Source organism: Brassica napus, chromosome C9 (assembly GCF_020379485.1).
Source record: "Brassica napus cultivar Da-Ae chromosome C9, Da-Ae, whole genome shotgun sequence".
NCBI classification, from domain to species: Eukaryota; Viridiplantae; Streptophyta; class Magnoliopsida; order Brassicales; family Brassicaceae; genus Brassica; species Brassica napus.
In genome coordinates, this window is record NC_063452.1 from 49,842,659 (window position 1) to 49,857,260 (window position 14,602).

General features: G+C 36.7%; 4 protein-coding genes across 4 annotated transcripts; all 4 read left to right on the top strand.

The window, feature by feature from the left end:
- Positions 1-533: 533 nt before the first annotated feature.
- On the top strand, positions 534-2,880 carry LOC106442665 ((S)-8-oxocitronellyl enol synthase CYC2). Its single transcript, XM_013884325.3, has one exon. It carries the CDS (start codon positions 1,431-1,433, stop codon positions 2,589-2,591), a length of 1,161 nt encoding a protein of 386 aa, XP_013739779.2. The 5' UTR covers positions 534-1,430; the 3' UTR covers positions 2,592-2,880.
- Positions 2,881-6,958: 4,078 nt separating this feature from the next.
- Positions 6,959-7,855, top strand: LOC125592705 (glutathione S-transferase T3-like). The gene has a single exon (XM_048768071.1). It carries the CDS (start codon positions 6,959-6,961, stop codon positions 7,853-7,855), a length of 897 nt encoding a protein of 298 aa, XP_048624028.1.
- Positions 7,856-7,895: 40 nt separating this feature from the next.
- On the top strand, positions 7,896-8,461 carry LOC125592706 (uncharacterized protein At4g04775-like). The gene is made up of 3 exons (XM_048768072.1): positions 7,896-7,980; positions 8,056-8,318; positions 8,363-8,461. The coding sequence occupies exons 1-3, from the start codon at positions 7,896-7,898 to the stop codon at positions 8,459-8,461; spliced, it is 447 nt and encodes a 148-aa protein (XP_048624029.1).
- Positions 8,462-11,738: 3,277 nt separating this feature from the next.
- On the top strand, positions 11,739-13,123 carry LOC106440564 (dehydrodolichyl diphosphate synthase 2). The gene is made up of 3 exons (XM_048768942.1): positions 11,739-12,350; positions 12,442-12,509; positions 12,595-13,123. The coding sequence occupies exons 1-3, from the start codon at positions 11,775-11,777 to the stop codon at positions 13,040-13,042; spliced, it is 1,092 nt and encodes a 363-aa protein (XP_048624899.1). The 5' UTR covers positions 11,739-11,774; the 3' UTR covers positions 13,043-13,123.
- Positions 13,124-14,602: the final 1,479 nt, after the last annotated feature.

Consider the following 14,602-nt stretch of genomic DNA (forward strand, 5'->3'; position numbering starts at 1 on the left):
ATTGCAGATTGTGAATGAAAGGCACAAGCAGGGAACATATGTGTAGCTGCACTCGACATGTAGTGGTATCTGCAGGTCCGCTGATCTTATTGTGGAGGTTAACATGCAATGTGTTGACCTGAAAATCATTATTTGGAAGCTACATTTCGAGGCATTTCCTCAACATATAAATAGACCATAGATAGAGTTTGATATTTATAATACTCAGTGATCATGGAGTCTGCAGAAAACAGTCCTTTTGCATATTCTATATGGAACCAAGAGATATGTCCTTTGTTTGATGATTGTATTATGATAGCTACTAACATAGGAGATGACTAGAGAAAGAGAAATGAGTATGAAACTCTTATATGGTAGCTTTTGTAAACACATTTGCGTTTATTAACAGTTGTGACAAGCAATTATGTTTATAGTAAAAGAAACTCGCCGCAGCGTCAATAACAAATGCGCGGCTGGTTTTTGGTTGTTTGGGATTGAAATAGCTTATGGGTTTTCTAAATCAATATAATTGATTTGACTAAAACTATCTTGGATGACAAAAAGAAGGATTGAAAGTTTAATAACTTCTACTTTAGACTTTAATTTCAACTAAATTATAATCAGTCTTTTATCCATATTATCTTAGTTATAATCGTAAGGATTTATTAGAATAAATAAACAGTTTCAACAATATTTAATATGTGATTTAATAAACAAAATAACATGTAGGATTTTTAGGATTTAAAGAGATTGGAGACAATAGTTAATGAATATGAAAAGAATACGAAGCAGATGATGAAAAATGATTAGAGCAAATTAGTGGCAACACAGAGCTAAGCGAGATGAAAATATCAATCAATAAAGAATAAAAGAAGAATGAGCAGGGTTAAGTTATTACAAAAGCCAAAACTAAGACAAATCAAACGACAGAACGTGAAAACAAATGTAAACAAGACAAGAGGAGATAATGAAGATAAAATGCATTGAAAAACTGAATGCTAGATTAGGAAGTAAGAGACAAAAATAGATTAAAATGCAAAAACTCTGCGCCTTGTCGCGGATAACGATACCTAGTGGTACAGAATTACACTGTAACTTAATAATGAATGGGGTTTTTAATCCACATTTTCGAAATTTTTACACAAATAAAAAAGGAAAACCAAAGAAAAAACAAATGTAACATGAACACTGTTGACTTCAGTTTATATACTAAAAATTTATGCATTTTTATGCTAAATGATAGCTGTGTACACAGCAAGTTGATTGAATATTCTAACATAGCCTAAACAGGTAGGCATCGAGTCTTGAAACTCTACGATAACCCGTTGAATCGTGAATCACGCTTACTCTTCTCTTTTAAGTTACTAGTAAATCTTTAGTGCTATAAATATACAACATCCATTAAAGGTCTATCTTATTCAAACTCCAGAACTCTCTGATCAATACATACAATGGGGTCTGAAAATGGCAGCGTCACGAATACAAACGACGACGAGAACGTGGCCTTGATCTTCGGCGTCACGGGGCTCGTGGGCCGAGAGATTGTGAAGACGCTAACCATGTCGAACAAACCCAAGTGGAGAATCTACGGCGTTGCACGAAATCCCGAGATCAGTTCCATGACGAAGATGTACAGTTTCATCTCCTGCGATCTGCGTAACGCATCTGAGACCAAACAGAAACTGTCTCCATTACAAGACATCGTGAGTCACGTGTTTTGGGTCACGTGGTCAGGCGAGTATCCACTGGACAGCGACGAGTGCTGCGTCCAGAACAGAACGATGCTGGCAAACTCCTTGGACGCGATTCTCCCAAACGCCAAGAGGTTAAAGCATTTCTCGCTCCAAACGGGGATGAAGCATTACGTGTCTCTCGTCGGAGAGACTCTGTCTCGTGGAGAAGGTTCTAGTGTGTGTTATTACAGCGAGGAGTGTCCGAGGAAGAGCTCTGGGAAGAATTTCTATTACGTTTTGGAGGATCTTCTGAAGGAGAAGATCTCTGGAGATTCAGCTGTTTGGTCGGTTCAAAGACCCGGTTTGCTAATGGGAAGCTCTACGAGGACTCTGTACAACTTCATGGGAAGTCTTTGTGTTTATGGAGCCATGTGTAAGTATTTGAATCTTCCTTTTGTGTTTGGAGGGACAAGAGAATGCTGGGAGGAGTGTTACATTGATGGGTCTGATTCGAATTTAGTCGCGGAACAGCATATATTCGCTGCCACTAGTGGGAGAGTACGTGATAAAGGTGAGGCCTTTAACGCCATAAATGGGGTAGGGTTCACGTGGAAAGAGATTTGGCCTGAAATCGGGAGGAAACTTGGGGTGCAAGTCAACGAAATGACAATGTTTGATGAGGGTTTCTGGTTTGAGAGAGAGATGGGTGAGAGAAAGCATGTGTGGGATGAGATTCTGGTGAAGGATGAGCTTGTCCGGACAAGGATGGAGGATTTGGCCAATTGGGTTTTCATGGATGTGCTATTTAGATGTCCTTTCAAGCTGCTTGGAAGGAGAGATAAAGTAGATAAGTTTGGGTTTAAGAGGAAATATAGAACCCTGGATTCGATTTTGTATTGGATTGATGTAATGAGAGAAGAAAAGCTCATTCCTTACTAAGACAAAGTGGTTTGTTTGGTGCTTTAGGAACATTTGGTTTCCAAAAAATTAGATTTGATTAGCAGTGTAAATCATGGTATGTATTTGATCGTTAATCTTCCTTAAGTGTTGTCTGTATTAGCAACATATGTATTATATATGTAATGTGTGAGTTTTTAAATGAATTTTCCACAAACCCTTCCGAGCACTAAATCACTTAACCAAAAATCATTACTGGCTGGAATTTGTTGAAATGTGAAAGCATTCACATATAAAAAAAGAGGGAAGTAGTGGAAGACCATACTTCAAACAACAAAATAAGTAGCTGGAATCAGTTTGTTTGTATATATGTTTTTTTGTAACTAAATGTATATATGTTTTAATACATCAGTTTGCCTTTTCCTTTGTTTTGTTACATAAACAATACGTCAATACGTATCAGTTTTGGCTGTCAAAATGACGTAAGAGTACGACTTTGCATCTCCTGTTTCAACTTTCAACCTATCACTCCAACAAGGAAAATAAATCTGGGAATAGTTAAACACAAGAAGGTAATGGCAGCAACGAGCGACATATCAAATATCGTTACTATTGTTTGTTTTAATGTTTGTAATCGATAGCGATATGTCGTTCGGTTAGTAATTGAGACGATTAATGATTTTTATCATTCAAATATCTGCGACTAACAGTTTTGATCGATGATTGCTGCCATAAGTAAACTTACAATAAACTCACATTTGTAAACAAACAGACTTTACCCGGTGCAACTAAACTCAGTTAGGTCGGTGAACGGTTAGATTATACTATTCCTTCTAATTCAATTTAAATGTGGTTTTAGAGCACCATTATCCTAGAGATCTTAAATGAGTTTCTTATTTTTTTTAATACTTTTTAATTGTAAAAGTGAATTAAGAGACTAGATTAAGAGACCCGAAAATTTAATTGTTCCATTGCAAGTCTCTTATTTAAGAGTTCTTAAAAAAAGAAAATTTTTAATTAAACACCAATTTTTTTTGATTTTTTTTTATTAAACTTAAATTTTTTCTTAAAACATAGTACAAGCTAACTCTATATTCAAGTTCTTGATTGAAAAACTTACAAAAAAACCAAGCACAAGGTGATTCACAGCATTTGGAGTTTTCACGACTTTGAGTTTGTTATCTCAAATTAGCTGACATTGTTAGATCATTAGCCATTGTGCTAGGCTTAGTATCATGACTTGTTAATTTAGGTTGCTATGATGTTTTATCGGCTTTATGTTATGTCTTTCTGTGGGTGAGATTGTCTGTATCCATATAACTCGGTTGGTGCTAATCTTCATAATGGTTTTGTTTGTGCTAGGAATCACAACTTCTTCGAGTTCGTCTTCATTGTTAATTTTATGCACCCGCAAAAGGGAAATGGTCACATGTCTACTCGTGAATTGGTAACCAAAAGAAAGTAAAAGTCTCTAGTAGCAACAATACTATTTCATAACCAATAAACATACAAGAATCTACTTTACGCTGAAAGCTGGAACATATAAGACGAAGACTGTTGTGTTTGAAAGCTAAAATTGTAGTTTCTTTTAAAGGATTTCAAAAGTCAACTCTGCATTTGTTTGTTTTTTTCACCTGAACCACCATCTCTGAACGATAGTCACCGAAGTATTCAAGAAGGGAGCTTAATGTTGGATCATCGGATTCACCGTCCTTCCGATTTTGCTCCAATTGCTCTGGTGGTATCCTGCTGTTACTGGTGCTTGATACATCAGCTTCAGTAGCTGCCATTAAGACAACAAGACCTCAGGCTTTTACTTTATTCATGAGAACAACTATCAAGATCCAACCAACAATCCTGGAAACTACGTTTATCTTTCTTCATGGAGAGTTATGAACATGGTTTTGAACTAAACGGTTTCTTATGGCACAACACACATGATTTTCAACATGAAGAGAAAAAACCCACTTCTCATTACTGAGCTAATGGTCTTTAGCCCATGTAACACTTAGTCTCAAAGACAAATAGTATCAACGAACAAGAAGAAGGTGTTTTAAAAAACGGTGGTTCCGCATATAAGCGTATGTCCAGTTGATCAAGTTTCAACAAAGAATCTACTTGGAGATGTTGAGCCAATAGAGCGAAATGATGACTGGGACCAACAGTAGAGCAAGAAAAAACAATTGAAAAGACGTACCTGCCAGTACATGAATGTCTGTATAAAGTTGCGTTGCCATCTGCAGTAAGTAAAATGACAGTTTTGATCAGATAAGTGAAAACGAGTAAATGCACTGATAAGATGATTAAATTATGAACTCAATTCAATTTGAAGGGTTCTGAACAATTTAGTGCTAATGAACAATTATCGCTTCTAAATACAAGAAAGAGTCAAAGAGCGTACGAAAGTAGAGAGATAATCAGAAGGAAGCCAATGGCTATCTTAGCCTACGATAAGAGGATGTTGAGGGTCTTTGTGTTTGACTCCACCCACACACAAGGATCTTCCAAGTACTTTCTGATAACCATTCCAAAACAGGACACAGAGAAAGAGTTAAGCATCATTAAGAATCCACAAATGAAAACGAGTAAACCTCCTGATCAGATGAATGCAAACTACCTGTATATGGCTAAAGAATCTCTGAGCCGTAACATATCTGCCGAGCAAACAAAAAAAGGCTAATGATTTTAATCTCAAATTCAAAAGTAAGAAACAACATCAAAGATCCAAACTTTAACCGAATAACAGAATCAAAAAGAGGTATTTCGATACTTGATGAATTGGGTAATGAAGGAACCTGGCACTGATGGATTTGTACATCTGCAAAGCTCCGTAGGCATTACCTTCCTCTACCACTTTCTTCAATTTATCAATATGCCATGGAATCAGCTGTTCGTTTGATCCCAGCAGCGACGTTAGCTCTGCTCAAGGAAGAAGGTGATGACGATTAACAAGAAGAATCACCAGCGTGAGAAACCCAATTGCCACGAGTGAGAATTGCGCAGAGAGATTGATCGGGACGGAGGAGGCGTTGGGGAGGAAGGTCGGGACGGAGGAGGCGGTGAAGCCACTGAGACGGCGGCGATTCCGGTGGTGGAAGTTTCGGAATCAAACCGAATCAGTCCTTTCGGGAGAGAAAGAGAGATGAGAGAGAAACAGAGACGCGTGTCCTATAACTATAAGAGCATCATTATCGTGGTCCTAAGCCGAATCCTTAGCTAATTAATCATCAAAATTAAATCGAAACTAATTAAATGGAAGCAAACATATGTTAACTAAGAGGTTTAAGGCAACGTATGTTAAGGGCACGTGTCATCGTGTAGGGGAAAGAGGAAATGGGGAGAGACCGTCGAGTTTACCATCTCGACATCATTCTCTCTTCTCTCTTCTCTCTTCTCTTTTCTCTCTTCTCTCTCTCGACGGTTTAACGCCTCTAGGCTCCGCCGAACTCCGCCGAACCAAAAGACGATCTCTCCGCCTATCTCTCCGCGTTTCTCTCCGCCTTTCTCTCCGCCTATCTCTCCGCCGATTTCACCCAGACCCAGATCTCCGCCGATCGCTCACTCCGCACCGATCTGTTCTCCCTCACTCCACCGATCTCTCCGCCGATTGGAAACTAAAACCAGGTATCGCTCAATCCTCTGTCCGTCGTTTTGAGGTTTAGAGTATTTATATGTCGATCTAGCTCGTCTGCAACTGGGTTTCGCTCCTTGCATGTCTGTCGTTTTGAGATTTTAGAGCTTTAATTTGTCGATTTAGCTCGTCTGTATCTGTGTTTGCCTCATTGCATGTCTGTCGGTCTGAGATATTAGAGTTTTTATTTGTTGATCTAACTCGACTGTATCTTCGTTTGGTTCCTTGCCTGTCATGTGGCCAATTGATTGTATGCTTGGTCTTATGTGATTGAATGATATATGTTTTGTAACTAGGTGATTTTAACTCGTAGTCTGTGGTGATTTTAAAGGATTGGTGATTTCTTGGTGAATTTAAAATGATGAGTTCTTATTGATACAGACGTTCATGTTTGTGTGTTCTTAGCATTAATCTGATAAGTAGATGATCATTCACTCGTTCACTCATGGATTTGAAACTCATAACATTAAGTACTATGTGATAGAGTTTCCGTAAACTGAATTTGGTTGCCATGTAGTTTGTTTGAAACGAAATCCCCATTTTAATTTAATGAACTTGTTAGTTCCAGTTGAATGTGAAACTAGTTGTGTAGTGTGCAATAACTACTGATTAGACTATGGTTGTTTATGGTTGAGCATTAAGAGTGAAACTTATTTCACATTACACTTTCAGCTATTTAACCCCATCTATCCTTCAACTTGTTAGTCACCTCTCGGCCTAACTAAAACCAGAAACCAAATAGGCTTTTCTTCTATAATTATTTCTCGCTCTAATCGCTATGGATTCAAGGAATCCATATAGCCACTCTTCTAGTTATCTAGGCCTTCTTCACAGTCAACAACCAAGTGTTGTACATGAAAACTTTCCTTATGAAAGTTTTCATTCTAGTAGTGTTAACCTTGGATCATCAGAAATCCCTCCATTCAGTTCACAACAAACGGAGGCTCCAACTCAACCTGAAGTCACATCAGTGGAGCGTAGGGAGAGAAAGAAATGGACACTAGCTGATGACGAGGTTCTGATAAGTGCGTGGCTAAACACATCTAAGGATGCTGTTGTCGCAAATGATCAGAATGCACGGACCTTCTGGAAACGAGTTGGAGAGTACTATGCAGCAAGTCGTCATGCTACCGAGGGTGAGAAGGGAGAGCATCTCCATTGTAAGCAGAGGTGGCACAAAATAAATGAGCTCACCAACAAGTTCTGTGCCGCATATGCTTCTGCAGAGAGACAACAAGTCAGTGGCCAGAATGAGACTGATGTTCTGAAGCAAGCTCACGCGATCTATTACGCTGATCATGAATCGAAGTTTACTCTTGAACATGCATGGTGTGTGTTGAGGTATGAGCAGAAATGGCTTAACCTTAACACACCTAAACCCAGTGGCAGTTTAAAGAGAAAAAAAGGTGAGACTTGTTCCCAAGCATCAAGCTGTGAAGTTGGTGATCATGAGAGCAGGCCTGAAGGTTGTAAGGCTGCAAAAGCAAGAAGGAATAACTCTAAAGGGAAGTCTCTTGATGAGGTTAAGAGCATTTGGGAATTCAAGAAGGAGGATTTGGTGATGAAGGAGAAACTGTCAAAGCTTGCAATACTTGACACGCTACTTGCAAAAAAGGAACCATTAAGTGAGGCTGAAGAAGTGGTGAAGAATAAGCTGCTTGCCTTGTATTTCTGAGAATGATGTCTATGTTTGAACTCGTCTATGTTTCTACTACATGTGTGAACTTGTCTTGAACCCGCAAACCTGCTACTGTGGTGCTCCGCCTATGGTTGCAACATCTAACAGTAGGAATGATCCAGGTTAAACAACGTCCTACTATTTTGCTTATGCATGAACTTTTTCTATTGATCTAACAATTTGAATGTTCATCACAGGTAGAAGATATTACACCTGCACAAATGTAGATGATGGAGAATGCCATGTTTGGAAATGGTGGGATGTGGCGGTAATGGAGGAGATGAGAGCCAAAGATAGACATGTCCTTCAACTTGCTGAAAAGGTAGATAGTCTTACCCTATTGAGTGACTATGAGACTGAGCAGAAGCTGGTTAGGCTTGAGAAAATTGTGTCTGATATAGCTAAGGAGAAATCAAAATTTACCAGTGGGTTTGAGTACTTTTTAGGTGTAATGGTGATCGTAATAGTTGTAATAGGAATGGTTTGTGTACTTATGTGATCAAGGCTTATGTGATCAAGGCTTATGGCATCAAGGCTGTTGGCATCAAGGCTGTTGTAATGAACTTTTTTCTTATGATCAAGGCTGTTGTAATGTACGTGTAAACGGATGCTATGTGTAATAACTATGTTGTTGTGTGGAAGTTATTTTGTTGTTGTGACAAAACTATGAAACTATGAAACTATTTTAAAACAATGGGTGAGAACAATGGGTATCAAGTTGAAAAAAACAACTTTGATATCACAAGATGTACTAACTATGTCACGAGGTTTATTTCTTTCCTCCAACAAGTCAGAAGAAGTACTCAAGAGCAACTTTAGTATCACGGGAGATGGCAACGTATCTCTCTTCTTTTACCATTATAAGAACGAGACATGTTCTCTCATTAAAAATATGCAACATATCTCTCTTCTCCTCACTTTCATAACATTTGCTCTCATTTAAAAATTTTATATGGCTTCTTCTTCTCATTATCATTATCACAAAGATGATGATGATGAACTTAGTGCCATATTTGATGATTGTTTTGAAAACTTTGATTTTATTCCAGAACCAAAAGAAAGAAAAAAACGTATATTTATCGAGCGAAACCGGGAAGAAGGGCACAAGAATCTCTGGAATGATTACTTTAGCGGAACTCCCACATACCCGGACAATTTATTCCGGCGACGTTTTCGAATGAACAAGCCATTGTTCTTGCGTATTGTGCATCGTCTCTCCACAGAAGTAGAGTATTTTCAACCGTCAGAAGATGCAACCGGACGGTCTAGTCTATCACCACTCCAAAAATGTATTGCAGCAATTCGTCAATTGGCATATGGAGGTGGGGCTGATACAGTTGACGAATATGTACGACTTGGTGAAACAACAGCTCGAAAATGTTTGCACAATTTTACCGCTGGAATAATCCACTTGTTTGGCAACGAATACTTAAGACGTCCAACACCAGATGATCTGCACAGACTACTCCATATTGGAGAACAACGAGGATTTCCGGGGATGATTGGAAGCATCGACTGTATGCATTGGGAGTGGAAGAATTGCCCTTCCGCTTGAAAAAGAATGTATTCACGAGGAACTGGAAAACCAACTATTGCCTTGGAGGCGGTAGCTTCATATGACCTGTGGATATGGCATGCATTTTTTGGAGCTCCAGGTACTATGAACGATCTTAATATTCTTGATCGATCACCTGTTTTTGATGATATTATTAACGGAATTGCTCCACAAGTCAACTTCTATGTCAACGGAAGGGAGTACAATTTCGCATACTATCTCACGGATGGTATTTATCCGGAATGGGCGACTTTTATTCAATCTATCCGACTACCACAGAGTCCAAAACATCAATTATTTGCAAAAACTCAAGAAAGACATCGAAAAGATATTGAGCGTGCTTTTGGAGTCCTGCAAGCTAGATTTGCCGTTATTAAAAATCCATCTAATTTATGGGATAAATCCAAAATAGGAAATATTATGAGAGCATGTATCATACTCCATAATATGATAGTCGAAGATGAACGAGATTCATACATTCAGTATGACCTTGACTCGTTTCAACATGAAGAAGGTGTGGATCTTACATTTTCCATCCAGATGCCTACTGCTCTTTTCAATACAATTGATCGTCGCGCAAGAGTTCGAGAAAAACCAGTTCATCGACAACTAAAAAACGATTTGATTGAAAATATATGGGATAAATTTGGGGATCAAAATTAACGTATAATTTTTTAGGTTCTATGAATTGAAGTTTGCTTTTATTTTTAATGTTTGAATGTTTTATGTTTTTTAATGGGTTGTTTTTTTTGTAATTTTTTTTTTTCATTTGTTTTTTCAAATTTGTGTAATAAAATATGTTTCCATTTTAATGTTATATGTTTAATATATCTCATTTCCTATTAAATTAAATAATTAATTCACTAAGAGACAATTAAAAGTCCTACCAATAATCTATATTTTTTCCAATGTCCTTAACTTTGTCTCTTAACATAACAAAATTAATTAAATAATCTAAGGACACAAATTTTGGTCCTACCAATAAGGATGCTCTAAGGGACGTCTCTTGTAGCGCTTAATTAAGCAACGACTCTTTCGTTATTAGGTAATTTTTTTTTTCAAAATTAACCTAAGAAACGGGGTTTAGCACCCCCGATAATGATGCTCTTATAGTTTTAATATAAAATTTATTGATTTTATATTCCAATTTTTTTTCTATTGGATAAAGTGTGGTTAGCTGTATTGGTAATAATATTTTTATTTATTAAATATATAAAATTAAAAATCGTGTGTCTAAGTATAAAATGACAATTAAAATGAAACAGAGTAAATACTTGACATTAGGCGTGGGAAGGATCGGATATCCGGGTAATTTTAAGGTATCTGGATCCGGATCCTTATCCGGCGGATCCATAATTTTACTATCCTTATCCGGATCCGGGGTTCTCGGATATCCGGGTGTCGGATATCCTCCTAAAAATTGTAATATCCGGCGGATATCCGGATCCGGATTTGGATCCTTAAAATAAATAAAAAATAATATTAATATATATATATAAAATATTAACAATAATTTAAAAAATATATATATAACGTCTTTAATTATTTCTATGTATAATATTACAAAATTTACATAAAATTTATATATATTATTATAAAAATGAAAATATATTAAATAAAATTAATTTTTATATATAGATATTACTATTTTTGAAATATTTATTAATAAAACTTACGGATCCGGATATCCGGACTTAAAAATTAAGATATCCGGATCCGGATCCGGCTTTGACGGATCCAACATTTTACTATCCGGATCCGGATTCGGCCCCTCCGGATATCCGGATTTTCGGATCGGATCCGAATCGAATCTCGGATCGAATCCGGATCTCGGATAAAAGTCTCAGGCCTACTTGACATACACTGAGACACTATTCGTTACCCCCATCTAGTTGATCATTAGACCCATCCATTTCGGATTTCTTATTTTATCAACGCAGTTTTTTACCTTTTCCCCATATAATCTAAGGGGTAATATTGTGATTTATGTAAAAGTGTCCTGACGGGAGCAGTTAAGTCGTGGCGATTTACAGGCAGGAACGAAATAAACTCACGTTGTTCACATGTCAGGCGATGGGCCCTTATGTTTATGATAAGGAAATAGGCTCTGAACCCAATTTTCATCTCATAAATGAAACTTTTATTGCAAAATTTGCAGTACATTTATTTAGGTGCTCGCTGATATGATATTTTTTTGGACTTCTGGTAGGAGTATTTTTAAAGCAATTTTAAAATTTTAAAAATAATAAAATTTGGAATACGAGGAGACGTGGACGAATAGGAACTTATATAAACCACACAAAAAAACTGGAGTTCGAAATTTATAACGATAAATTTTAGTATGTGGCGCTCAGTTTCGAAATGAGCACCATCATCATCGCATTCAACAACACAGACATCGCTTTCAATATCTCACCAGAACCATCTATGGAGGCGGTTCCATCCTCTCAGCTTTATTACACAGTATGCCTTCTCTCCTTACACAACCACCACAACTTCTTGATTAATCAATTCCACAAAAGAATGATATCCCTTCGCGTTCCTGCTCCTTCATCCTTCAATCTCCAACGGTTAAACTCCCAAGCTTTAGAGCGGCGATGGAGGCTAGGCAGAGACTGCTTCCTCTCCTTCTCTCCGAGTTGCGTGGAGAATCGAATCGGACTCGGAGTCAGATCAACCAAATCGGAGATGGCGCCGTTTACGGCGGCGGAGGAAGAAACTCTACCGGAGGGACTCCAGCCTGAGCTGATGCCGAAGCACGTGGCGGTTATAATGGACGGAAACGGGAGATGGGCGAAGATTCAAGGTCTTCAACCTTGGGATGGTCACAGAGCCGGCGTTGAAGCGTTGAGAGAGATCGTTGAGCTTTGCGGCAAATGGGGGATTCAAGTCTTAACAGTTTTCGCCTTCTCTACCGATAACTGGATTAGACCTAAGGTATTGACCTAACTTGAATCTGCCCTAGATTTCTAGTTTTTTTTTTTTTTTGCTCTGTCTGTGAGACCTAATTGGTATCTAACATATGCAGATCGAGATTGATTTCCTGTTGAGTTTGTTCGAGAGGACGCTCAAATCAGAGCTTGAGACTTTAGCCAAGTACCGTATCAAAAAATCCATCAAGAATTGTTTTTATTTTGTGATGCCGTGTGTCACAAGTCTGCTATAATCTGCTTGACTGTAGGAATAATGTTCGGATCTCTATAATTGGAGACTCATCTAAACTTCCGAAATCTCTTTTAGAAGTTATAAACGAAGTTGAGGAAGTCACAAAGAACAACACGAGGCTTCAGCTAATCGTAGCCGTTGGTTACAGCGGGAAGTACGATGTTCTACAAGCGTGTAGAGGTATTGCGCAGAGAGTGAAAGACGGTGAGATCGATGTTGAGGAGATAGACGAGGGACTGATCGAGCAAGAGCTTGAGACGAACGTTACTGAGTTTCCTTACCCGGATCTGCTGATACGAACGAGTGGTGAGCTAAGAGTGAGTAACTTCTTGTTGTGGCAGTTGGCTTACACTGAGCTCTTCTTTGCTCAAGAGCTCTGGCCTGATTTTGGGAGGAACGGTTTTGTTGAAGCATTGATGTCGTTTCAGCAGAGACAGCGACGCTTCGGTGGTCGTAAATCTTGAGTTTCTTTTTCTTTCCAACGAATAAATTGGTGTAATAAAAAACCGTATATGATGTGTAATAAAGGACGTTTTATACCTCAAGAACTAGGTGTTGACATTTTGGCTTGACCTCTAACTCTCGTCCAGCAACCTCACTGTGTTTTATTTCTTTTTTGAACACTCTCTGTTTTTGTTCTTTCTTTTATCTCTGTTTTACTTCTTACTTCTTTTTATTCTTTACTTGTGTTTCATCATAACACAAACACACACCCTTTTTACTCTCTTGTTTCTTTGTGCTGGTAGAGAGAAAATAGAACACTTTTATGTCTACACTGTTAACATTTTTTCCAACTCTTTTCTGTTAGAATTGGATACAATACAACATTCCTTTCACATACATATTTATAGTAGACTTCTACTTACTACACTTATTACACATTGGTTATACAACTCTTCTAATCTATGTCCCTAAGAGACTAGACTACTCTTACAAGCAATTCTTACTTTAGTCATCAACCATTCTAACAATTCTTACAACTCTAACTAAACAACTTAACTTGGTTAGCCTTGTACCAAACTAATACCAATTCTTCTTATTAGTGTGCAACTTCTAGTTACACAAACCAACCTTGTCATTGACTTCTTGTTGTCAATGTTGGTTTTCCCTTCTTCTTCCTTTGTTTCTCGTGCTTTTTCTTCTTCTCGCTGATTCTTCGTTATTTTCTTTTATAGGACTTAATCAAAGGTTCAATCTCAACACTAGACCTTTTTTAGATATCCCACTATTTACTAACAAACTAGATTAAGACCTGCGCCATGCGCGAGATGAACATTATATATACAAATTATTTTATGTATTATATGTTTTTACATATTATAAAATAATGAATATATATTGAATAATTAAAAGTCAATAACTATTACATATATAATTAAATTGATGCGAACATATAAATCAATTTTGTTAATCCTAAAAGATTTTTTTTTCTATTTGATAGGATATATAATTAAACTTAAATGATATTAACATACATAGTATATTTTTAATATTAATATCTATTAAATAATGATATCTACTCATATGATTTTTTGATCATTTGTACCTTTTATAGCAAAAATTTTAAATTACAAAATTTTCACTGTAGGATTAATAGTTTTAATAATTTTTTTTAATTAGATTTCCAGTGTTTGTTCAAAGTTTTTATCAAAAAAAATTGTCCAAAGTAAATTTTAAAATTAAAATATTTATGTATTTTATATGGTATATATTTTAATTTAAAATGATATATATATATATATATGAGATCTCTTAATCTTAATAATTAATTAACTTAGACTTTTACTTTTATGATTTTATAATCATTTTTATTTTATCATAACAAAAAAATTAAACCATAAATCACAAAATTTGAATGTGAGACTTTTAACAGATATAATAATTAATAGTCTTTTCATCCTGAGAATCCGAGAAACGCACTTCTTCAAATCGAAGGGATTTTTAATATTGGAAGCACTATATATATTAATATATATTATTTCATTTAGATTAAAAAAATTAGTCTTGATTTTTATTCCTTAAAA